The sequence below is a fragment of the Microcebus murinus genome, chromosome 11 (genome assembly GCF_040939455.1).
Source record: "Microcebus murinus isolate Inina chromosome 11, M.murinus_Inina_mat1.0, whole genome shotgun sequence".
NCBI classification, from domain to species: Eukaryota; Metazoa; Chordata; class Mammalia; order Primates; family Cheirogaleidae; genus Microcebus; species Microcebus murinus.
In genome coordinates this window covers 436,752-459,858 of record NC_134114.1, presented here as the reverse complement: position 1 = coordinate 459,858, position 23,107 = coordinate 436,752, and the positions used below count along the sequence as shown (strand labels likewise).

General features: G+C 45.0%; 2 protein-coding genes across 6 annotated transcripts in view; one reads left to right on the top strand and one right to left on the bottom strand.

Annotated features, from left to right (window-relative positions):
• Positions 1-394: 394 nt before the first annotated feature.
• CCDC127 (coiled-coil domain containing 127) lies at positions 395-12,208 on the bottom strand. Of its 4 annotated transcripts, XR_012921660.1 has the most exons (5): positions 12,140-12,208; positions 11,579-11,695; positions 9,784-9,914; positions 3,691-4,577; positions 395-1,862 (listed from the first exon to the last, which is right to left on the bottom strand). XR_012921660.1 is itself a non-coding variant. In XM_012774141.3 (4 exons), exons 3-4 carry the CDS (start codon positions 9,902-9,904, stop codon positions 3,916-3,918), a joined length of 783 nt encoding a protein of 260 aa, XP_012629595.1. In that variant the 5' UTR covers positions 9,905-9,914; positions 11,513-11,695; positions 12,140-12,208; the 3' UTR covers positions 3,236-3,915. The 4 variants fall into 4 exon arrangements, 3 of the variants coding, with proteins under 3 accessions (XP_012629595.1, XP_012629596.1, XP_012629597.1); XM_012774141.3 differs by lacking the exon at positions 395-1,862 and having other exon boundaries at positions 3,236-4,577; positions 11,513-11,695; XM_012774142.3 differs by lacking the exon at positions 395-1,862 and having other exon boundaries at positions 3,236-4,577.
• A 40-nt stretch (positions 12,209-12,248) lies between these two features.
• SDHA (succinate dehydrogenase complex flavoprotein subunit A) overlaps positions 12,249-23,107 on the top strand; it is a 28,380-nt gene continuing 17,521 nt past the window's right edge. The window contains exons 1-6 of one of the 2 annotated variants that reach the window (XM_020290035.2): positions 12,249-12,369; positions 17,662-17,751; positions 18,718-18,879; positions 19,666-19,809; positions 20,105-20,269; positions 21,345-21,493. In XM_020290035.2, coding sequence (XP_020145624.1) covers positions 12,307-12,369; positions 17,662-17,751; positions 18,718-18,879; positions 19,666-19,809; positions 20,105-20,269; positions 21,345-21,493 — 773 coding nt within the window. In that variant the 5' untranslated portion in view covers positions 12,249-12,306. The remainder of the gene's footprint in view (positions 12,370-17,661; positions 17,752-18,717; positions 18,880-19,665; positions 19,810-20,104; positions 20,270-21,344; positions 21,494-23,107) is intronic. The other variant, XM_020290037.2, reaches the window with a different exon arrangement.

The following is a 23,107-nucleotide window of genomic DNA, read 5'->3' as shown; positions in this document are numbered from 1 at the left end:
AATAGAGAGAGGAGCACTTCTGGCACCAAACCACAAACTCAGCTCAGTTACACGGCTCCAGGCAGACGAAGGGAGCCAGCTGTCTGTGCAGCAAACTGCGCTGTCATAGCCCTGCATCTCGCCTCCCCAGACACCCTGGCTCCTTTCCCACCACAGCACGGGGCTGTCCTCGTGCAAGGACAAGACACCTAGAGGAGGCAGCAGCTGCTATGACTGCAACACGCATCACAGCTTACTCTCTGCACGTTCATGTATGTTTATTACATAGATTTGCTTTTACGTAGGGGAACTAAGAAGTGAAAGTTAACTAGAAAGCCTTTTTCTCTCTTCTCCTTAAAGAGATGATCTCAGTACATTATTAAGCAATCACTTTTTTAAAAGTCCAACACAGAAATAGCGAGTTCCACACTTTAATTGGACATAGCTTCTATTAATATTTTAAAGAACACACAGTTTCTCTGGTGAGGTTATTTTCCCTGCCAAAACATCCCATCACTAGTGCAACATTTGCAGAATTATTTTGTCATTGTGAAATCAGTGTGTGTCTTCCATTTTATACACATACATACACATGTGCACACATATGAAATATATATAATTATATATCTGTATCTATGAACTTTAACAAAGGAGGAAAAAAGCACATCTTTAAATGAGCTGACTAGAGTAACACAGAGAAGTGCCGCCTGCTTCTTGTTTGGAATGTCCAGGTCAATCGCTCTGCCTTCCGACTTCATCCCAAAGGAGAGCAGTCTGAAGCACAATCTGAACACCATCCCCAAAATCCTTCCTTTCTAAGCCACTGCACCCTCATGCACAATAATTGGCTCTCCCCAAATCAATCAAAAACAAAGAATGCAAAGCGACAGCTCCTTTTCTCGCCACAGTAGTCCACTCTCGATGGCTGCTGAGGGTGACGGTGACTTCTCCCATAACCCGGCTTCGCCTCCACCCAGGATCTCCTAGAGCTCAGGCTCCTTAACCTAGAGGGTCCTCCCGCCTTGGTGGCTTAAGGTTTTATAGTCACTGTGACCGCCAAGAAAGCAGCCAGGACAAATGATGCTTTGCTCTAAAGTTACTACACATTCTGCACACGCATCACTCAGCACTTGGGCTCCTATTCTTTTTTGCAACTTTAAACCATTTTGGTTAAATAGCGTTCCACTATAATCTCACTTTATCCAGTTATCTTTTAGTTCATCTGTGAAGTCATCAAATGGCCACACTGTGACACTATTTCAAACCTAAGCTAATAAATTTTAAGGATAGCATCATATTAACATTCAGACTTGCCAACAAAAATACAAGCAGGTCTTAATGCCACTCCTGTAGTACTAAGCCAGTGCCTAAATTGATTTGAACAATCTGAACATACTTATCTCAGTGTTTAAGGAAGCTAGGCTGAGAACATGTTGGTCGTAAGAAAATATGAGAAAGATTAAAAATTCACCCTGAAAATCATTCACCTTGAAATTCAGCTGCAGAATAACTGATCGTATTTTCTTCATTTAAAGACAAACACAAGAAAAAAGCACTAAGTGTTTAATCCAGGGACAAACAGCAAGTCAGTATAGTAACAGGAACTAGAACCTGCAGCGCTCTTTAGGCAAGGGTGTGATGCACCAGCAAATACAAATAACTAGAGGAAACTTTTTAGACCAGATTTACCTAAAAAATGGTTTCTCTCTCAGATCAAGTGATAGCAACATAGCAGAAAGATATTATAAGTAGCCACTGAAGAAAGCATCCAGCTGTCCTGAGCAGGGCATGGGGCTAAGAGCAGAGAGCCCAGAGCCAAGGGCCATGGTCCACTTCAACTTCCTTTGGTTCTCTGAGTCTGCTTCCTCATCCCTAAGATGGTCCTGAGGATTTAAAATAACATATAAACATAAATCACACAAGGCTCAGTCTGTAATATGTACTCAGTGCAGTAGCTCTAGAGGCAGCAGCAGCTGCTCTGACTGCAGCACACACCACAGCTTCTGCACCCAAATTTTCTATACGAGTAGCATTCCTAACAGCTAGTTTTACTCCTATATGGGAAGACAGAGGCGGGGTGAAGAGTGCAGCATCGGAAAGTGGATGACTTTGCTCCCACTCCCCCTTGGCCACTGTCAAGTAATTGTGTGTAGGTTACTAGCGGTTCTAGAGCCCAAAAGTGCCTAGGTGCATGCTGCCTCCAACAGTGCTACCTGTTGGAGGTTAACTCTTCCCTCAGTTCCAGTTCTCTGATCTGTAAAATGAGATGTGTGGAGAATTCACACAGCAGCCCTGAGGCTGTGTCCTTTCAAAGCCCTGTTTATAAGGTTGGCCCTTGGCTAGCATCTGGGAACTTGGATTTCGGGAGAGTTCCCAGCTCCATCAACTTGTTGCAGTGGCTCAGAATGCCTGAACTGTGCAAACAGCGGATCATACCCACCCCTGCTCTCCTCCGGGAGCCTGGGACGTCGGCACGGGCCATGCAAAGGGTGCCATGTGACCAGCCCTCAATAAAAGCCCTGTGTGCTGAGTCTCCAGTGAGTGACCTTGGTGGCTATTCCACGTGTTGCCACAGCCTGTTCTTGCGCTTAGCGTGTCCTGTGTGACCCCACTGGGAGGGACTCTGGGACAATCCCGCCCGGTTTCCTCTGGACTTCACTCCCTCCATCTTCTCCCTTTGCTGGTTTTGCTGTGTCCTTTCCTGTAACACATCTTAGCTGTGCGACTCTATGCTGAGTCCTGTGGGATCCCTCGGCAGGTCATGGAATTGGGGGGTGGTTTTTTGGACCCCCACATGCAGAGAAGAACAGCAATACTTACTTCGTAACTGGAGCCATGATAACATGAGTGAATATGTATAAAGGCTCAGTTCATATTATCTATGTGTAAAAAGGAGTTTGTAATAAATGCCTGTCTACCTTTTAGGTTGTGGTAAAAATTGAGATAATATATGTAAAAACACTTTGTGAAGAGTAAAGAATTACACAAATAAAAAGTGGCATTATTACTTACAAATTGTAAGCATTTCTGATTATGTATCATTACTAATAAATAATATCTGCTTACTGAATACAGACATAGCCAAATTCCACACACACTGGGGTATCATTCCCTCCCGCCCCCAATTTCTGGAGTGAGAGAGATTCTTAAAACACGAATCTTTGATAATATATTACTACTTTCTATTATCACCTGCTAAGAGTGCTACACATTACCTAACAACTTATAAATGTAATTTGGGGAGAGAAAAAAACAATTTGAGGAGAAAACAGAATTTATTTAGGGATAAATTCTGATAAAAATAGACAGCAAATTGCTTATGGTGAAGATCAGCATTGTATTTGACTGTTTTTTGCGACAGTCTTACTCTGTTACTCTCCAGCAAGAGTGCAATGGCGTCATCATAGCACACAGCAACCTCAAACTCCTGGGCTCAAATAATCCTCCTGCCTCAGCCTCCCAAATAGCTGGCATTACAGGCACCCACACTGCACCTAGCTAATTTTTTCTATTTTTAGAAGAGAGGGTCTAGCTCTTGCTCAGGAAGGTCTTGAACTCCTGACCTCAAGCAATCCTCCCGCCTTGGACTCCCAGAGTGCCAGGATTACAGGTGTGAGCCACCTCACGCAGCCTTGTTTTTGACTTTTTAAAAAACCCATTTTTACCCTAGAGCTAAAATATGAGATTATACTATACTGCTTAATAAAATACCGGTAGCTTAAAAAACGCTTCAGGGAAACTGTATCTGTACAGTTGCAGAGGATGGAGGAGGAAACATGCTGTCTCTGAGGCCTTGCGGTGCTTCTGCTCACAGAGCGTGGCGGGAGTGGAGGTCACAACACAGCGAGCACTGAACGGAAAACACGGGATGCCCACAATGCACGACGATGACAGCAGGCCTTGAGGCAGGAAAAGAAGTTTCATCTCACTCTTGTCTTACTTTTCTAGTATGGCCTTCTCTATTCTCTTGAACTTTTTCAGTTCGACAATTAGTTCCCAATATTTGAGGTACACCCACATGAGTCTCCCATTTTGGCATTTGTTGGTGTTCCAGACATCACCACAATATGTATCATGCTTAAATATGTCAACTAAGCCAGTCACCATCTCTAGGTCAGCAGCGACTGGGTCAACAGATGCTCGCACCAGCAAGTTGTTCTCTAATTCCAGCCGCTTGTGGCGAGAGAGAAACAGACTACAGTAGATACCCTGCCTTTTGGTAAGAGCATCTTCAAACTCTTTCAGCAAGAGCTTGGCTCTCCTTTGCCAGTCGTCCTCCTTTTCCAGGCAGCTCAGATACACAGCTTTCAGAGGCTGTAACTGCCTTTTCTCTTGCATCACCCGGGCCCGTTCCTGTTCCAGAAGCTTCTTTTCTTCTACCAACTTGCGCCCCTGAGAGATAAGGGCTTCTCGATAACTAGCTGTTCTGTTTTGTTCCTTTTCAAGTTCCAAAGACAACTGAGCAACAGCACGCCGATTTTCTGAGATCATAGCATGGTACTTGGCTTCAAGATCCTTCTGGAAAGCAGTAGTTCTCTGAAGGTATGCTTCTCTCTCTTTTTCTATTTCTTTCTTGGACTCCCTAGACCAAATCCAACCTGACATGAATAAATTGGGGGAGAAAAATACACAAAATGAACAGTTAGAGCTGAAGTTCTAGAATCTTTACTTAAATAAAACAAAAAGCCAGGTGCAGTGGCTCATGCATGTAATCCTAGCAGCTTGGGAAGCCTGCTTGAGGCCAGGAGTTCGAGACCAGCCTTGCAACATAGTGAGACAGATTCTCTACAAAAAATAAAATTAGCTGAGTGTAGTGGTACATGCCTGCAGGCAGGAAGATCAGTGGAACCCAGGAGTTTGAAGTTACAGTGAGCTATGATGACATAACTACACTCTAGCCTGGGTGACAGAATGAGACCCTGTCTCTAAAAAAGGAAAACGTAAAGCAGCTAAGGATAGCATTTCAATAAAGCTTAAGACTTCCAAGGTCCTAAGAAGACAACATTTTGTATGAAGGATGAGTTTGGTTTTATGCTTGTGGAACTGAGGTGGCAACAGCACATCCAAATAGAAATGGATGTGGTATAGCCATCCATGAATATATAGGAGGAATATATAGAAAATATGTAATATATAAATGGATATACAGAAAATATATAATAGGCAAAATGCCTATTTTAAAATCAGATAAGAGCTGGGTACCCCAAAGATAAGCAAGGCAAGGCTGTAGATAGAAAGTTCCCCTCCCATTCTTCTAACATTCCTTTGTGGGGAGAATTTACCACTGTTTTTTTCCTCTGAAACCTACCACCATCTGCCTACTCTGGTCACAGTGCCTTCAGGCACCATGGGCAAAATTTCAAAAATTTGGGTAGGCTTCAAATATCTTTGGCCAGGTTCTTATAAAAGTTGTGCTTAAGGCCGGGCGTGGTGGCTCACGCCTGTAATCCTAGCACTCTGGGAGGACAAGGCGGGCGGATTGCTCGAGGTCAGGAGTTTGAAACCAGCCTGAGTAAGAGCGAGACTCCATCTCTATTAAAAATAGAAAGAAATTAGCTGGACAACTAAAAATATATAGAAAAAATTAGCTGGGCATGGTGGTGCATGCCTGTAGTCCCAGCTACTTGGGAGGCTTAGGCAGGAGGATTGCTTGAGCCCAGGAGTTTGAGGTCGATGTGAGCTAGGCTGACACCACGGCACTCACTCTAGCCCGGGCAAAGAGTGAGATTCTGTCTCAAAAAAAAAAAAAAAAAAAAAAAAAGTTCAGCCTGAAGACATAGTGTGGCTCCCTTTACAAAACTGGAGACCATGGTATCTTATAAACATGGGATGGGGAGAGGGGAGGCTAAGGTAGACGCCACCCTGCTTTGCCCCCATGCTGAGAAGCGGCCAGGACTCAGCCTCCCCCTCAGAGAAATCCAGTGCCTCCAGGATGGGGCGACCCACAAGGCCAGCAGGCACCCTGGCCACCCCCTGGCTCTGGATGGAGTCACCAACGCTTTCCCAATCCCATTAATAGCAAGAGTGTGGTGTGTTTCAACAATAAAATAAAAGACAGTGTGGTGATACTTTCACCCACATGCTGAACTGATGCTACTGCTCAATAATTTAATATATGCTGGGGTGACTATATACCGAGTCCTAGATTTTCAAAATGATGATGTGTTTAGCCAGTATATCCTAAAAGCAGCATGGATTTGAGTCCCCTGGAAAACAGAAGGTCTATTCAGTAAATTTTCAAAGCCCAAGGCCCAGCAGTGGGTTCTTTCATTCATTTCTGTCCGATAAGCCATCTACCCACTTTCTTTACTTCCCTGTCCACACCCACTTCTGAAACCCCTGAGGCTCCCATCAACTTCAATGGCTCTCTTCCCTCACTGCCACTCCCCCAAATTCAATTTTTTCCCACTAATAATCTGTGGCACCAATAATCACCTTCGTGAGGACAAGCCCACTACTGCAACATTCCCATAAACTTGGAAGCCATTTCTATTTGGATATGCTGTTGCCACCTCAATTCCACAAACTTAAAACCAAACTCATCCTTCCCCAACTAAAAATAGCTTCTAGTCCTATTTCAGTTAACAACTCACACTCAAAAAGCACGTCATCTTTATCCTCTCCCTTTGCCAGAGAGTTCACAGGCAGGGAACCCAACCAGGAAAGCAGCAGTTATAATGTAATTTGATAAGCAGTCAGGGGTTTGCAAAAGGTACATGAGGAAATAGGAGGGGAGGGCTCATCCGGCTTTGGGGGAGTCAAGGAAGGCTTCATAAAAGAGGCGAATGAAACAAGTATGGAAGGCTGAGTAGGAGTTGGTAGGAAAAGTCACTGCAAGTAGAAGGAACAGGGCACACATTCCAAGAGCAGAGGGATCCCAGGAGTCGGATGTGCTAGGAGCATGGGGCTGACATCAAGGAGGAGCTGGGGATGGCAATGGAAAAGCCACAGGGCCAAGTGAGAGAAGCCCTTATAGACTCTGACGAGGAACATGCATTTACTCTGCAGCCACAAGGAGTTAGGAAAGACTTTTAAGAAAGGTAGTAGAATAGTTATATTCCATATCATCCTGGTGGAGGTGTGGCAATATTAGGGGTGGGGCTGAGAGGAGTGGGGCAGAAGGAAGGGAGACTCTAAAAAGGGGTGGCTCTGTTATAATTAGCCTAGCCTCTCATCAATAAATCAATCAGTAGTGTTTATGAAACATTCATGTATCTGCCTTTACTTCTACACTATGCTGGGGGCTGATTAATACTCATATGTTACAGTATAACTTCTGAAACATTTAGTAATATTTTTGGAGGATCCTTATAAGAATGCAAAGTTATCTCTATCACACTACCTCAGCAAAAAAAAGCCAAGAAGGAAAAATATTCCTCAACCCTTCTCAGGGACAGAAAGCATTGTTTTCAAAGTCTAAGAAGGTAAGGCAGGAATTTCAAAAGTGAAATTATTATGAAAGGCTATACAAGATAGAGATGAGTCTGAAAACCAAATGAAACATGAACATAACTTCAGGGCCTCTCCCAGCCTCAAAGCCAATTAATCATTACATCAGTAAGAGTAATTTTATTTTATTTAATTAATTAATTAATTTTTTTGAGACAGAGTTATTCTTTTTTTTTTTGAGACAGAGTCTTGCTTTGTTGCCCAGGCTTGAGTGAGTGCCGTGGCATCAGCCTAGCTCACAGCAACCTCAAACTCCTGGGCTCAAGCAATCCTTGTGCCTCAGCCTTCCGAGTAGCTGGGACTACAGGCATGTGCCACCATGCGGCTAATTTTTTCTATATATATTAGTTGGCCAATTAATTTTTTTCTATTTTTAGTAGAGACGGGGTCTCACTCTTGCTCAGGCCGGTCTTGAACTCTTGACCTCCAGCAATCCACCCGCCTCGGCCTCCCAGAGTAAGAGTAATTTTAAGCCTCCAAATCTACTCGCTAATGTGGAAGGTTATCTATCACCCTAGCCACAGGCAAGGCAGTCTTCCCACTTGTCAAGTGGTGTTCTTCAAGACTGCAGGCTGATGAGCTCTTGAACCGCAACCCCCTAGGGATGGATCTGGACCCACCAATCTTTCACCAAGAAGCAGACTTTGTAGATCACTGTATTATAAATACCACCTACTCTGATCAGTCTCTACTTCCTATAATAGTAAATGTGTTGATGTGACAAATCCAGGCACATAAAAAGCCACTATATAAAAAATATCACTACAATTAGGCTGGGGAGAGAGGTTCACACCTGTAATCCCAGCACTTTGGGAGGCTGGGGCAGGAGGATCACCTGAGGCCAGGAGTTTGAGGCCAACCTGGGCAACAGAGGGAGACCCTGTCTCTACAAAAAATTTAAAAATTAGCCTGATGTGGTGGCGCACGCCTGTAAGTCCCAGTGTTCGGAAGATCAGGTGGGAAGATTGCTTGTCCCAGGAGTTTGAGGTTGCAGTGAGCTATTATCATGCCACATGGGCAACAGAGTGAGACTATTTATTTATTTGAGACAAAAATCTCACTACAAATAGAGGGCAGTTTTTGCCTTTTCTTCCATTCAAGTTCTCATATTCTTTTTTTTTTTTTTTTTGAGACAGAGTCTCCCTTTGTTGCCCAGGCCAGAGTGCCGTGATGTCAGCCTAGCTCACAGCAACCTCCAACTTCTGGGCTCAAGCAATCCTCCTGCCTCAGCCTCCCGAGTAGCTGGGACTACAGGGATGCGCCACCACGCCCGGCTAATTTTTTCTATATATTTTTAGTTGGCCAATTAATTTCTTTCTATTTATAGTAGAGACGGGGTCTCGCTCTTGCTCAGGCTGGTTTTGAACTCCTGACCTTGAGCAATCTGCCCGCCTCGGCCTCCCAGAGTGCTAGGATTACAGGCGTGAGCCACCGCACCCAGCCTCAAGTTCTCATATTCTTAAGTGCCAATCCAGAACCACAGTATGTGAAGAAATGCAAAACTAATTCCTCAGCACCAGCGAATTGATCATGTGACTGATCCCCAAAGCAATGCAAAGTCAATTCAAACTGGAGAGAATTTCTGGCCAAGTTGAGCAGAGATTTCATTGGATAAAGTCTCTCAAAGACTGATTTCCTAATCATTAAACATATATCCAAAGCTGATATTCTTTCTTTCTTTTCTTTTTTTTTTTGAGGTAGGATCTCACTCTGTTGCTCTGGCTGCAGTGCAGGGGTGTAACCTCAAACTCCTGGGCAATAGCAACCCTCCCACCTTAGCCTCCTAGATAGCTGGGAGCGTAGGTTCACACCACCACACTTAGCTAATTTTTCTATTTTTTTGTGAAGGAAAGGTCTTGCTATGTTGCCCAGGCTGGTCTCAAACTCCTGGCCTCAAGCGATCCTCCCACCTTGGCCTCCCAAAGTGCTAGGATGACAGACATTAGCCACCACGCCCAGCATCAAACTGGTTTTCTTTATGCCTATTTTCCCCCATCAGTACTCATGAGGGCAACTGAAGCCAGCAAAAGACTTCCCCTTCAGAGCAGTGAAGCCTTGACAAGGAGCTAACAGTTATTAAAATCCACTCCACACAAAATGCTTCTAAATACTTTCTTTGTTTTATTTAGTCCTCACAATGTGCTGAGGTATGATTAATCACCTCCCATGAACAGGTAAACTGAGGCTCAGAAAGGTTAAGAAATTTGCCCAGACTCACTATATGGGATAAAACTAGGCTATACCTGTCAGATCCCAAAGCCATGGTCTTCAGGCTCCCACACCTCGCTGCTTCCCCCAGCAGGGCTTCACACTTTCAGGCCCAAAACCACAAATGTTAGGAAAACCATGACTTACGAAAAGCCGCCAATCCCAGCATTGGAACCAATAGGGCATAATTCCACCTGCTTCCATCACCGCCATCAGCCCTGGAATTAGGTCGGATATTCCAATTTGGAGGATCATTTAAGTCATTCATAGAGATATACCTTGAAATAAAGGACAAACACATTAACCATAAAAGGAATAAAACATATTTGTCACAATCACATCATCTACATGGATCATATGAATCACTATTTTTATTCAAGAAAGTTTTTCAGTTCTATTCATGTGCTGCACAGCACTGAGCCCTATGGGATTCAAGGAAAGCAAAAACAAGACCTTAGATGAGAGCAACGTACAATCTGGTGGGGGAAAGACCTGTCTCAAATAACTGAAAAACAGGTACAATGAGGTAAGTTCTCCAGTGTAAACATGCTTAAATGTATAGTTGTTGTGATGGTTAATTTTACACATCAACGTGACTGCACCATGGGGCGCTCAGATATTTGCATAAACATTATTTCTGGGTGAGTCTAGGAGGATGTCTCTGGATGAGACTAGCATTTGAATTCTTAACCCAGTTCTTTATAATCTCTCTCTCTCCTCCCTCTACTGGTTCTGTTTCTCCGGAGAATTCTGTTAATACAGTTGTATATAAAAATATATAATTATTCATACGTAAAATTATGCAGCTCACACTAGACACAATGTCTCATGAGCTAGGTTTTGAAGAATGGGCAGCACTTTAACAGGGAGAGACAAAGTGAAGGGGTCTTCTGAGCAGTCAGAAGAGTGGGCGGGAGGAAAGTATGAAAACACCAGCTGTGGCTGGGTGTGTTCCACACCTCTAATCCTAGCACTTTGGGAGTCCAAGGCAAGAAGAATGCTTGAGGCCAGGAGTTTGAGATCAGCCTGGTGAGGACTGAATTCTGATCTTTTTCTTTGCTCAAAAAATTCCTTTCTGGCTGGCAGTGGCTCACACCTGTAATCCTACCACTCTGGGAGGCTGAGGTGGGCGGATTGCTCAAGGTCAGGAGTTCGAAACCAGCCTGATCAAGAGTTCGAAACCAGCCTGATCAAGAGTGAGGCCTCGGGCGACTTCTGGGGCCCCTGCTCTTGGGGCCCCAGAACCTTGTCCACGAAAAAAAAAAAAAAAAAGAGTGAGGCCTCGTCTCTACTATAAACAGAAAGAAATTAATTGGCCAACTAATATATAGAGAAAAAATTAGCCGGGCATGGTGGCACATGCCTGTAGTCCCAGCTACTTGGGAGACTGAGGCAGCAGGATTGCTTGAGCCCAGGAGTTTGAGGTTGCTGTGAGCTAGCCTGACGCCACGGCACTCACTCTAGCCTAGGCAACAAGGGGACTCTGTCTCAAAAAAAGAAAAGAAAAGAAAATTCCTTTTTAAGAGGGCCTGGTAAGTCAAACATACAAATGATAAAATCTCGGCAAACAGGTTTTTATGATGTGGTTCACTTCCTGACCTGATGATGGTATAGCATCATATGAAGGATAGAAGACACTAATGTTAATTCATGTATTCCTTTCTGCTGATTCCTGGTCTTTGGACAAAGCCTAACTCTTTCAGCCAATTGTCAGCTGAACAATCCCTAAATCCACTTACAACTTGCAAGCCCCCACTTGAGATGTCTTGCCTTAATCCCTAAACCCACCTATGACCTGTAAGCCCCTGCTTCGAGATGTACCATCTTTTCAAGCCAAACCAACGTATGCCTCCCATGTACTGGTTTATGGCTTCACCTGTAATCCCTGCTCCCTAAGATGCAGAAGACCAAAGAATAACCTAGCCAGAGAGAGTCAACTTGCCCGAGGCTTCTTGGGCGTGGCTCGCGGCAGGGTCCTCAAGTTTGGCTCAGAATAAATCTCCTTAAATTATTTTACAGTTTGACTTCTTCTCCGTTGACACTGGGCAACATTGGGTCCCTATAAAAAATTTAAAAATTAGCCAGGCGTGGTGGCATATGCCGGTAGTCCCGGTTACAGAGGGTCACTGAGCCTGAAGCAAGGACCTCTTCGACATTGGTGCTCATCACCACGAGCCTTCCCCACACTCCGCCTCGGCCCGTGATCCTGTCCACCACATCTCGAGCAACCCATGTTTTCTCTTGTGGTTGTTTTGAGACAGGGTCTCGCTGTGTCGTCGGGGCTGCACAGCAGCGGCTGAGGGTCCCCAGAGGGCGGGCTCCGGCTAGGCCGCGGCCGCCGCCCCTCCGACCCCATTTCCTGCCGTCTGGACGTTCGGGCCCTCTCAGCCCTGGCAACCCAAGGGAAAGACCCAGGGGGCTATTTTTAGAAACATCGACGCCCAAACCCTCTCCTGAGCAAAGTCGGCCCGGCCCGGCCTGGTTCGCAAGCGCCCAGACCTACCTCCTGCCGGGAGCGCGAAAGCCTCGCGTCCCCTCAGCGTTGCAGTCCGTGGTCCCGCTCTGCGCAGGCGCGGCGTGGTGCGCAGGCGCGATAGCCCGTCCCCGCCCCGCGCGCGACGCGCAGGCGCAGTCCGGCGCGGGGGCTGGCAGGACAGTGTAGTGGCGGACATGTCCGGGATCCGGGGTTTGTCGCGGCTGCTGGGCGCGCGGCGCCTGGCGCTGGCCCGGGCGGTGAGTCGGCGCCGCAGGACGGGGCGGGAGCCGAGGCGGCGGCGGCAGGGGCAGCGGGACGGTCCCTAGTTGGTGCGGGCGGAACTGACGCCGGGTTCCCCGCGCCCCCCGCCCCTGCCCCGGGCTCGGAACGGCTCGGCGGGGCCTGCGGCTGCGCCCGGGTGAAGGTCACGACCCGTCCGCCGCCCGGTCGAGGGCTGGGGCCAGGAGGCCGCGCGGGCTGAGCGGACCCTGCCTCAGCCCTGGTGCGTGGGCCGGGGAAGGAGCCGTGTCTGCCCAAGGTCACCGGGCGGGTAACCCGGTGGTGCGCAGGGCTGGGCCGGCCGCTTCCGGGCCCGCGGGCGACCTGGGAGCGATGGAGCGGGTGGCCGGGCCGGGCCCTTCCGCTCCTGAGCTGGCGAGAAAGCGCAGATCTGCGCGGGTCCGTACCCAGGCCTCGCAGGCCAAGGCCCTTTGTTTGGAGTTTTGTGTGCGGTGGCCCTTGTGCACAGTTTTTAAAAATCAGATGGAGAATTTGGCACACTGACCGGGCGGGGGCGCCAGGACCTGTGTTTTCCTGTGCAGTGTGGGGACAGTCGGAGAGGGGATGCAGACGTGCCTCCCTGTGCTGGACTCGGATTAGTGGAGGATGATGGTCGGGGTTTTGCTTTCCTGAGCCCTTGCGGTTTGAGCATGCGTAAGCGACATCTCCACAATGACCTCTGCACAATCGACCTTTTAGGGTTTTATTTAATAAAGCCAAGTTTCCAAGGTTTACTTCTTTAATTCTTTTAAATGAACTCGCCCACCCAGCAGCAACTTAATAATTTAATTACAAAGTAAATCTCAGGAGGAACTAAGGCATACAACAATACTCATTTGAATTATGCTTGTAATTGTGGCTGCAGTTTTCTCTATCTTGAAATATAGTTGTTAAAAATTGTGTTGAGCTAAACGTGAGGCGTAGTCATAGAGCCATCCTGTCAACACCATAAAGCATTTTAAATGCTTTAATATGTTGCTGTGGTTGGTGTTTGCTGAGCTGAGATCCAGGCCCCCGCCCCTCCTTTAAGAGCTGCTTAGAGGGAGTCCACAAACAGGAAGTCAAGTCCTGGGTCAGTGGGACTTTTTATGGGAAGTGCTAGATTGGTAATTTATGGCTGGAGAAGAGTTAGTATGTATGTCCTCACCTCCCAGGTAGTGCCCAGTGTTCCTTCTGTAGACTACGACCCTTCCAGCCTACAAAACGGCCTTCATCCGCTGCCCATGCTTTGTGGATTCATCAGTGAAAACATTGTTGTCTTTTTCCCCCATGCTAGATTAGAAGAATTCCAGCTCAGAGCAAGAATAGAGTTCTGGCACAACATGTAAGGGTGTGTAAACTGTTCTTTCCTAATGGCTTGATTAGAAGTAATCTTTTTCAGGGGTTAATTGAATCAGCTTTTAGCTGCCAGCACTTAACATGTGTGCCTCATCTCTGAATCTTCACAGCCCTGTGATTAGGTACTTGTAAAAAAGAAGGTGTGATGGAGATAGCAAAATTGAACCACATGTTAGGCCTACCTAGAGATGGTCTTCAGTTTTTTAAGTCTTTTTATCTTGATGAAGCTACAGAAGTTAATTTTGCCCCAAGGCATATATTTATGGCATTTCTGAGAGGCTCTTTTTCCCCAAAGAATTGGAGTTTAAAAAAGAACAAGAGAATCAAATTAGCGGAAAAAGGAAAAACATTTGTGACAGCCAACTGAGAAATGTCCTTGTTAAATGGATGCTAAGGATAATTTCAGTAAAGTCCACAAATAATTTTTTCTTTATATCATTTTGGTCAATTCTGTAGAGTTTTCAGTTCATTCTGTATTTACGGCTGCTTTCAAGTTACAAGCTTCTCAGACTTACTTTGCCATTTTTTTTTTCCTTTTTGTGGTCCCAGTGCACTGACACAGTTTGCAAACTGTTCTAAAGCAGTTTAATGCAAAGGAAAAGTAAACCCCAAGACCTTAAATAATTGTTGGTTAACTGCTCACTTCAAGTGAGAGATTTTTCAAACCCCTTACCGTGAATATCCAAAATATTGTTCTAGGATAAATCAATTTCTTTGAATGGATTGTTCTGAGTATGTTTTAATGGCATATCTAGAAGCACATTATTTAGGGGATTATAGTGGTATTGTTTGCTTCTTGGGATGATTATAATAACAATGACTTTCAGTTCTGCATTCTGTGTAATGTTTTCCTGGTTCATTTGAAACTGTGACCTGATTTTGATATATAACCTGGATATTAATCTTAGTTTGGAGTCTTATAGATTTTTCTCAAGTATCTTTAGATAGTGAGAAAGTCCAGGATGTGAAGTAACATTTGAAACCTTCAGTGGCATTCTTCCGGACCAGGGCTCATAACGTGTGCTCGATAATCGTGTGAACTGTATTTTAAGCATCACTATTTTAAAAATAATAAACAAGAAAATTTTTTTTTTTTTTTTTTTTTTTTTTTTTTTTTGCGACAGAGTGTCTCACTCTGTTGCCCAGGCTAGAGTGAGTGCCGTGGCGTCAGCCTAGCTCATGGCAACCTCAAACTCCTGGCTCAAGCAATCCTTCTGCCTCAGCCTCCCAAGTAGCTAGGACTACAGGCATGTGCCACCATGCCAGGCTAATTTTTTCTATATATATTAGTTGGCCAATTAATTTCTTTCTATTTATAGTAGAGACGGGGGTCTCTCTCTTGCTCAGGCTGGTTTCGAACTCCTGACCTCCAGCAATCTGCCTGCCTCGGCCTCCCAGAGTGCTAGGATTACAGGCGTGAGCCACCGCGCCCGGCCTAACATGAAAATTTTTAATGAAAAAAATTACACATAGAAGGCCTTGTAAATGAAGAGGAATAGACCACCCTCCATTCCCCAGTAGAAGCCAAACAGTAGAGCTGTTTCTGATACTGGTCCCTGGTATTTAGTGCCCTTTCTTTAGCTGCTATGCTGTTGCATTTTTATTATTTTTGGACATCAACTTCTTGCCCGGTAGAGGGGGATTTATTATAGTTCCCTTAAACCACCCTACTTCCCTTTTGTCTTCCCAGTATAGTTATGAATCCATTTAAGGTCCTTTATTAGCTGCTTTTCTAATTGTATAGATTGTACCTAACAATTAATTTCTTGTTCCTGTTTTATAGGTGTATTTTATTAGATGAGGACTCCCCATGTTGCTGGAGTGAGGATATTAGTATCTCTACCCTTCACTTTTTTCTCCCTTCTACTTCCTAATTAAGTCATCTGAACTTGTATGTTATTAAACAAGGTCTAGGTATTAATGTTAGGTAGATTTCCTCATTCTTTTTCTTCTTTTTTTTCCCTGAGACAGAGTCTCACTCTGTTGCCCGGGCTAGAGTGCCGTGGTGTCAGCCTAGCTCACAGCAACCTCAAACTCCTGGGTTCAAACAAACCTCCTGCCTCAGCCTTCCTGAGTAGCTGGGACGACAGGCATGCGTCACCATGGCCAGCTAATTTTTTCTATGTATTTTTAGTTGTCCAGCTAATTTCTATTTTTAGCAGAGACGGGGGCTCGCTCTTGCTCAAGCTGGTCTCACACTCCTGACCTCGAGCAATCCTCCTGCCTCAGCCTCTGAGTGTTAGAGTTACAGGTGTGAGCCACCATGCCCAGCCTCTTTTTTTTTTTTTTACAAGTGTAAAACAAAGTTTATTGAGGAAGGACAAGATAAGTTTTACAGAGCAACATACTTGATGAACAGGCCACTTGTAAGAAGAGGCCAAAATATACTGTTCTTATTGGTGCTATTATGTTAATATGGTTCTTTTTCAAGAGTGTTTGTATTAAAATTCTTTCTTAAAATAGTATAATTTTAAATGGTAAAATCATAAGAGAATATTTGTTTCTAGTTTTCTAAATTTAGTTTCTGAAAAAGAAAAAAACCCTAAATTGGCTTATGTCAATAAAAACAAAGAAATAGACTTGAAATTGGAGAATTGAAGTGTGTGTGAGAAATTGGTTTGTGAGAGCCATCATTCAGACCCAGAGTGAGAAGGGATGGAAGGGGTGGGAGCCAAAGGAAATCAAGTTGTCTAGCCTTGGCCTAACTCCCTTCACCTTATAAGGAAGCCACTCATTTTCTAACAATTCAAGAGTCCATTTTGCCAAATTCTCCTCCCTGTAATCCCCACGTGTTTGTCCTACAGAATAATTTTTTTTTTTGCCCCACAGAATAAATAAGATTGCAGAATACTTCAAGGCATCTCATATCCCCTCTTCTGATTGCTAAGTGTATTATTTCCTTAACTGTTCTTTGTGATATTTCTAGAACTCCTCATTTTATTAGTGATTTTTCTAAAATGCCACTTGAATGCCAAGATTCTCTCACATTGGGCCAGAATTTCACTAAAAGCAGTTTTCTTCCAGGTGCAGTGGCTCATACTTGTAATCCCAGCACTTTGGGAGGCTGAGGTGGGGAGGATTGCTTGAGGCCAGGAGTTTAAGACCAGACCGAGCAACCCCATCTCTACAAAATTTTTTTTTTTTTTAAGTATTAGCTGGACGTAGTGGCATATACCTGTAGTCCCAGCTACTTGGGAGGCTGAAGCAGGAGGATTGCTTGAACCTGGGAATTCGTGGCTGCAGTGACCTATGATTATGCCACTGCACCCCAGCCTGGACTACAGAGCAAGACCCTGTCTCAAAAGGGGGGGGGCAGTTTTTTTGTGTAAACGTTTCTAAGATGGGACGAGTTGTAGAGGTTGGCCAGGGGCAGCTAGGCAGAGGGAACAGCACCAGGGCCTGACCACAGAGTGGTTGAAGTCCTCCTGTGTGTAATGAAGGGTGACATCATTTATCTCTCTGAGCTTTTATTATTCCAGAACACAGATCTGATACACTGCTCAGTGCCTTTTCCACTAACCACAGATGTTTGGAGCTCCAGAGTGAAAAGGGCTATGATGAAGCCAGTTAAAATGCTTCATTATTTACAAAACTGCCACGTACAGTAACATAATATAGCCTTCCCACCCTCCACTCAGTAGCGTAATTAGGATTTTACAGAGTAAGTGCTTTTTCCATGTGTACCTTGAGTCAGTGAATATCCTGTTTGGAAATGAGCTGCATCCAAATGGGACTTTCCTGGAGTCCGAGTCAGAGTGGAGAGGCGCTGTTGGGGCTGAGCTCCTGCTGCTGGCTCTGCCCTTTGGGTTCCGGGCAGGTGTTCGGTATGAGCAGGATCACCTGGGCACAGGAGATTGTTAACAGTTTACCAGGAGAAGTTGTAATTACAATTCCTCCCACAGTATTTGCTAACCCCTCAGTCTGTGTCTCAGCAGGGGCCGGCGGCCTTCCAAACAGGAACCCGCGGGTTTCACTTCACTGTCGATGGGAACAAAAGAGCATCTGCTAAAGTTTCAGACTCTGTAAGTTTTGGTTTTTCGTTCCATTATAATGTTTTTTTCTGCTTAGAGGGGTAATGATCTATACCCGTTTGTTTTAATGTATTTTAACAGACCTATTTAAAGAGAAAAGATTCTCACTGGGCATCCAGTACAAACTCAGATTATTTTTAGTGTAGTAATACTTAATTGTGGCGTAAATATGAACATAAATATTAACGTTTTTGCTTATAGCTTTTATGTAGCTATAAACTGGATTTAAATTTAAATAAAGTAAAGCAACACATGGTTAAAATAGAAATGAGCAGTGTTTGATGTGGTGGGCCTAATCGGGTAGGACCAGGCACAGGTTCGTCCGTATTCAGCGTGCCTGTGCTGCTTTGCTAAACAGGTTTGCTGACAGGTTCTTTCCTCGTAATCTCAAAGTTGTTAATACTACCTGGCACATTCTCGGTCATAAAAAAGACGTGGCCCTGCAGTAGAGTTGTCCTCAATTCTAAGGTTGTTGCCCACGAACCAGACATGCTTCTGTAAATGAAAACAACGTTCTGATATTTTCATGAGAAACTTGCAGATCACAGGTGGGGGAACATTATCCATGCTACGTTATAAGCTTAGATTTGTTTAGCATATGTTATACGGGTAGGAACATAAAAAGAGAAGATAAATAAAAAGGACAGTTGGAAAGAAAAACTGTATTTAGAACGGGTGTTTTGATTCATGTTGCTGCTTTCCTTTGTGTCTGCAGTTCCCTGCTTTGGCAAACAACTGACAGATTGGGGTCTTCATGGTCGAGCTTTCTGGGAAATAGATGTTTTGAGGGTGTATGCCTCTGAATTTTCAGCTGAATTTTCACTCCCCTCAGCCCCAGGATGGGGCGTGTGCACAGCAGTTGTGCCTTCATCTTCTTCAAGCTGTTTTACCAGAACCACAGTCTTCGCGTTTGGCATTGTTGAATGTGTGATTGACAGGTGAATTTCTCTTTCCCAGATTTCTGCTCAGTATCCGGTGGTGGATCATGAATTTGATGCAGTGGTGGTAGGCGCTGGAGGGGCAGGCTTGCGTGCTGCTTTTGGCCTTTCTGAGGCAGGATTTAATACAGCATGCGTCACAAAGCTCTTTCCTACCAGGTCTCACACCGTCGCAGCACAGGTAAGAGAAAGGTGCTGCTGATGCTTTCACTGTGTCCAAAGTCCTGCGTGGTCTAGTTCTGCCTAGACAGCCTCCTTCCTCCTTCCCATGCTGTGCCTACCTGGTTCACTCGCACTCTGGGGCCTCTGCTGGGTCCTCTTCAGTGGAGCCGTGTAGGACTGGAGCCCTGCCTCACTCTTGTTGGTGCCTTAGTTACACTTGGGTCTTCTCTGACCATCCTGCCTAGTGCCCCTCCCACCATGCCTTAATAAGAAAGAGATTATCTAAAGAAGAGGAATCAAAATTTAGGTTGGAGAAGACAAACATGAGTTTCATTTGTCCCACTGCCATGTTCTGTGCCTCTGAGGTATAAGATGGAGTGGCGGCCACACACAGAGGGAAGTGGGGGTGCAGGGGAGAGTGGAGCTTATTGGCAGGAAGCATGTCTCGTCTTTAACACATTCCCATGAATACCACTGGGAGTGTTTTGTAATATGATAAAATGACCTCAATAGATTTGAGGTATGTTAAGTAGCCAGCATATTTTGTGTGTCCTTTGACTCCTCCAAACAGCCCCTTGAGGAGTTCACTCATCTTCACTGCACAGATCAGGAGACCGAGACAAAGTGGGTTCTGTCCCTCCCCTAGTCAGGGAGGAGCTGTGACTGGGCACCAGCATGCCTGAGGTCAGCCCTCTGGGAGTTACCACACACGTAGTTGGCTTCCTCTGAGTCCGGTCCTGGGGAGGAGATGGGGGATGCACTGGGCTCCTGCGTGCTGCTTGTAAGGAGTGCTTGGTGTTTGCAGGGCGGGATCAATGCTGCTCTGGGAAACATGGAAGAGGACAACTGGAGGTGGCATTTCTACGACACCGTGAAGGGCTCCGACTGGCTGGGGGATCAGGACGCCATCCACTACATGACAGAGCAGGCCCCTGCCTCTGTGGTCGAGGTGAGGCGTGGGAAGCTCACGGGTCCTCTTGTAGTCTGTTGCTAATGCAGAGGGAGTCCTAGAGAGAACTGAAGAGGTTGAGGCAGGTGTGCCCAACTGAAAGAATGGTAATGAACTAAACTAGCAAGGGAAATCTTTTTCTGTCATTAACTACCGTACATTTAACAAGGAAGCTTTTCTGAAATGTCAGCATTTTATAGAACGTATTCCTTTTGGTTTTGCAGATTTGGATTAAAATCGTGTAGCATAAATTAGCTTAACTCCTTTAAGGTTTTTGTTTGTTTTTGTTTCACAGCTAGAAAATTATGGCATGCCCTTCAGCAGAACTGAAGATGGGAAGATTTATCAGCGTGCATTTGGTGGACAGAGCCTTAAGTTTGGAAAGGGCGGGCAGGCCCATCGGTGCTGCTGTGTGGCTGATCGGACTGGGCACTCGCTGCTGCACACCTTGTACGGAAGGGTGAGGCCACCTTGGGTGCATATAAAAATACTAAAAGGGTGCTCTGGAAAGCTCTCTCTAAGGCAGTGTGTTTGTTCCTGCATCTGTTGTGGAAAATTGAACTGAGGATCGTTATGTGCCAGGTTTGAACTTGGGATTTGTCACACTCTGTGTATAAGAACAGAGCAAGTATTTTAAGGCTCTTTCATAACTTCTGCATTCCTGAACTGATTTGTTTTAATGCTTAACTGTTAAAACTGGACGAAGACTTGAGGAATAGTGATCACTGTGTGATCAGGGCCAACTTTGGCATGGCCAGACAATTAATGTTCTGAGCAGTATTGATTCAGAGGAATCAGTATTCGGAACTCCGTTGTTTGCAGATAAATGTGGACAGATCCGCTAATTAACAAGTGTCAGGACCCCAGTGTTCCCTTCTGGCTGAGTGCCTTGATAACTGTCTGCTGGGACCTGCCATCCCTCAGAGGAGCTGTCACATGGGGAGTTGGCCAGGCTTATGGGAGCCGCTTGCATTGGCCCAGGGGACCCTCAGAGCCAGGCCCAGTGCTGGTCTTTTCTGCGGTGGCGGAAAGATGCTTATCTGCATTGTCCACTTTGGTAGCCAGCAACCATCTGGGGCCATTGCAGATGTGGCCAGCGTGACTGAAGAGCTGGATGGTTTGTTTTGTTTTGATTAATTAAATGGTTACGTGCAGCCAGTAGCTCCCATCTGGGCCATGACCCCACAGTCTGAGCCTCAGTCTGGTGCTAAACTCTAAGGGTGATTCAGCGCTGCGTGCAGCCACAAGACAGTCTGGTTTATGGAAATAGGAACCGTGTTACCAAAGTTCGAGTAATAAAGATCCTCTGCTGCATTCTCTTCTCTGGCATGTGTTGACACATGTGCTTCATGTGTGTCGTTTGTGCTGCCCAGTGTGGAAGCCCTCTCGTGCCCTTGCACATGCCATCGGCACCGTTGCTGGCCGTGAATTTACCTGGTCCATTTGTTAACAGAATGGAATTGAGTTCTTTAACCTGATCACATGAACAGTATCACTTTAAGTGTTGGCTTAACATGTACTCTTTTTGTTTTTAGTCCCTGCGATATGACACCAGCTATTTTGTGGAGTATTTTGCCTTGGATCTCCTGATGGAAAATGGAGAGTGCTGTGGTGTTATTGCACTATGCATAGAAGACGGGTCCATACATCGCATAAGAGCAAAGAACACCGTTATCGCTACTGGGTAGGAATATCATTTTTTGCCCCATTGTAGCGATGGGGTCTCGCTGTTTCCCATGCTGGTCTCAAATCCCTGGCCTCATGTGATCCTCCCTCCTCGGCCTCCAAAGTTGTTGGGATTACAGGCGTGAGCCATCATACCTGGCCAGGAATCTAATTTTCATTTTATTTCTTTATAAAAATGAAGAACTTCCATTTAGAGTTTCTTTATTCTAGTGAAAATAGAGGCGTTGTAGAGTAATGGTTCAGACACAGGCCTCGACATAACTTCGTGAGGGTCGTGGTCTTCCTGGCTTTGGTTCCTCACCTATAAGGGGGTGACAGTGGCACCTGCCCTCAGGAGATGGCAGTGGCTGCCGTTCGGTCAAGGCCAGGAGGATCCCTGAGGGTCGTAGAGTTTATTGCTCCTGGTTGTAGATGAGGAAACTTGGGCCTGGAGGGTCACATGGGGTTTTCTGGTATAACTTTCCTTGCTTTAATGGATTCTGATTCTTAGAATAGATAATTTCTATTTCTTCACATGATGAAAATGAGTAAATTTCATTTGTACACTGTCAGTTTGTTGCTTTAGCCATTTTAAAAAACTAAAGAAAGTTTTTGTGCAACAAAGGAAACAATCAGCAAAACTACAGACTGGGAGAAAATATTTGCAAACCATATATCTGATAGGGAATTAATATCTGAAATATGTAAGGAACTCAAACAACTCAATAGCAAAAACAACCACCCAATTAAAAATGGGCAAAGGACTTGAATAGGCATTTTTCCAAAGAAGACATCCAAGTGGCCAGGCGGTGTATGAAAGAAGGCCCTTTCTCACTAATCGCTGGGGAAAGGCAGCTGAAACCCACGTGAGATACCACTTCACCCCAGTCAGAATGGCTGTTGCCAGAAAGACGAGATGACAAGTGCTGGTCAGGATGTGGATAAAAAAAAAAGGTAACCTCATACACTGGTAGGAATGTAAATTAGTACAACCATTATGGAAAACAGTATGGAGATTCCTGAAAAAATTAAAAATAAAACTGCTATATCATCCAGCAATCCCATTTCTTGGTATGAAGTCAGTAGCTCAAGGAGACATCTGCACTTCCATGTCCATTGCAGCATTATGCACAGTAGCCAAGGTCCGGAAGCAGCCTAAATGTCAGCGTCTGAAGAACATGTGGTGTGTAGACACCATGGATGTTAGTGACAGCATGGCGAACCTGGAGGGCAGTTGTTAAATAAACCAGGCACAGAAAGACAAACACTGCTTGATGTCACAATGTCACTTACACATGGAGTCTAAAAAAGTCAAACTTGTAAAAACAGAATAGAGCAGTGGTTGTCAGGGGCTAGAGGGGTGTAGATTGGGGAGATATTGGTTAAAGGTCCATCTCAGTTACAAGATGAAGTTCTGAAGATCTAATATACAGCATGGTGGCTATAGTTAATAACACGTATACTTAAAATTTGCTAAGAGAGTAGATATTACGTGTCTGCATCACAAAAAGGAAATTATGTGAGGTGGTGGGTATGCTAATTAACATGATTATGGCGATCAGTTCACATTGTATACTTAAATTGTCACATCATACACCTTAAATATCTATAATTTTAATTTGTCAAACATAAC

What these genes read in the sequence shown, in the direction of transcription:
- CCDC127 (XM_012774141.3), bottom strand. Translation starts at nt 9,904, where the DNA reads ATGAATGACTTAAATGATCCTCCAAATTGGAATATCCGACCTAATTCC. An exon ending in GCTGGGATTGGCGGCTTTTC is followed by an intron (nt 4,578 to 9,783) that starts GTAAGTCATGGT and finishes TATTCATGTCAG; the next exon opens with GTTGGATTTGGTCTAGGGAG.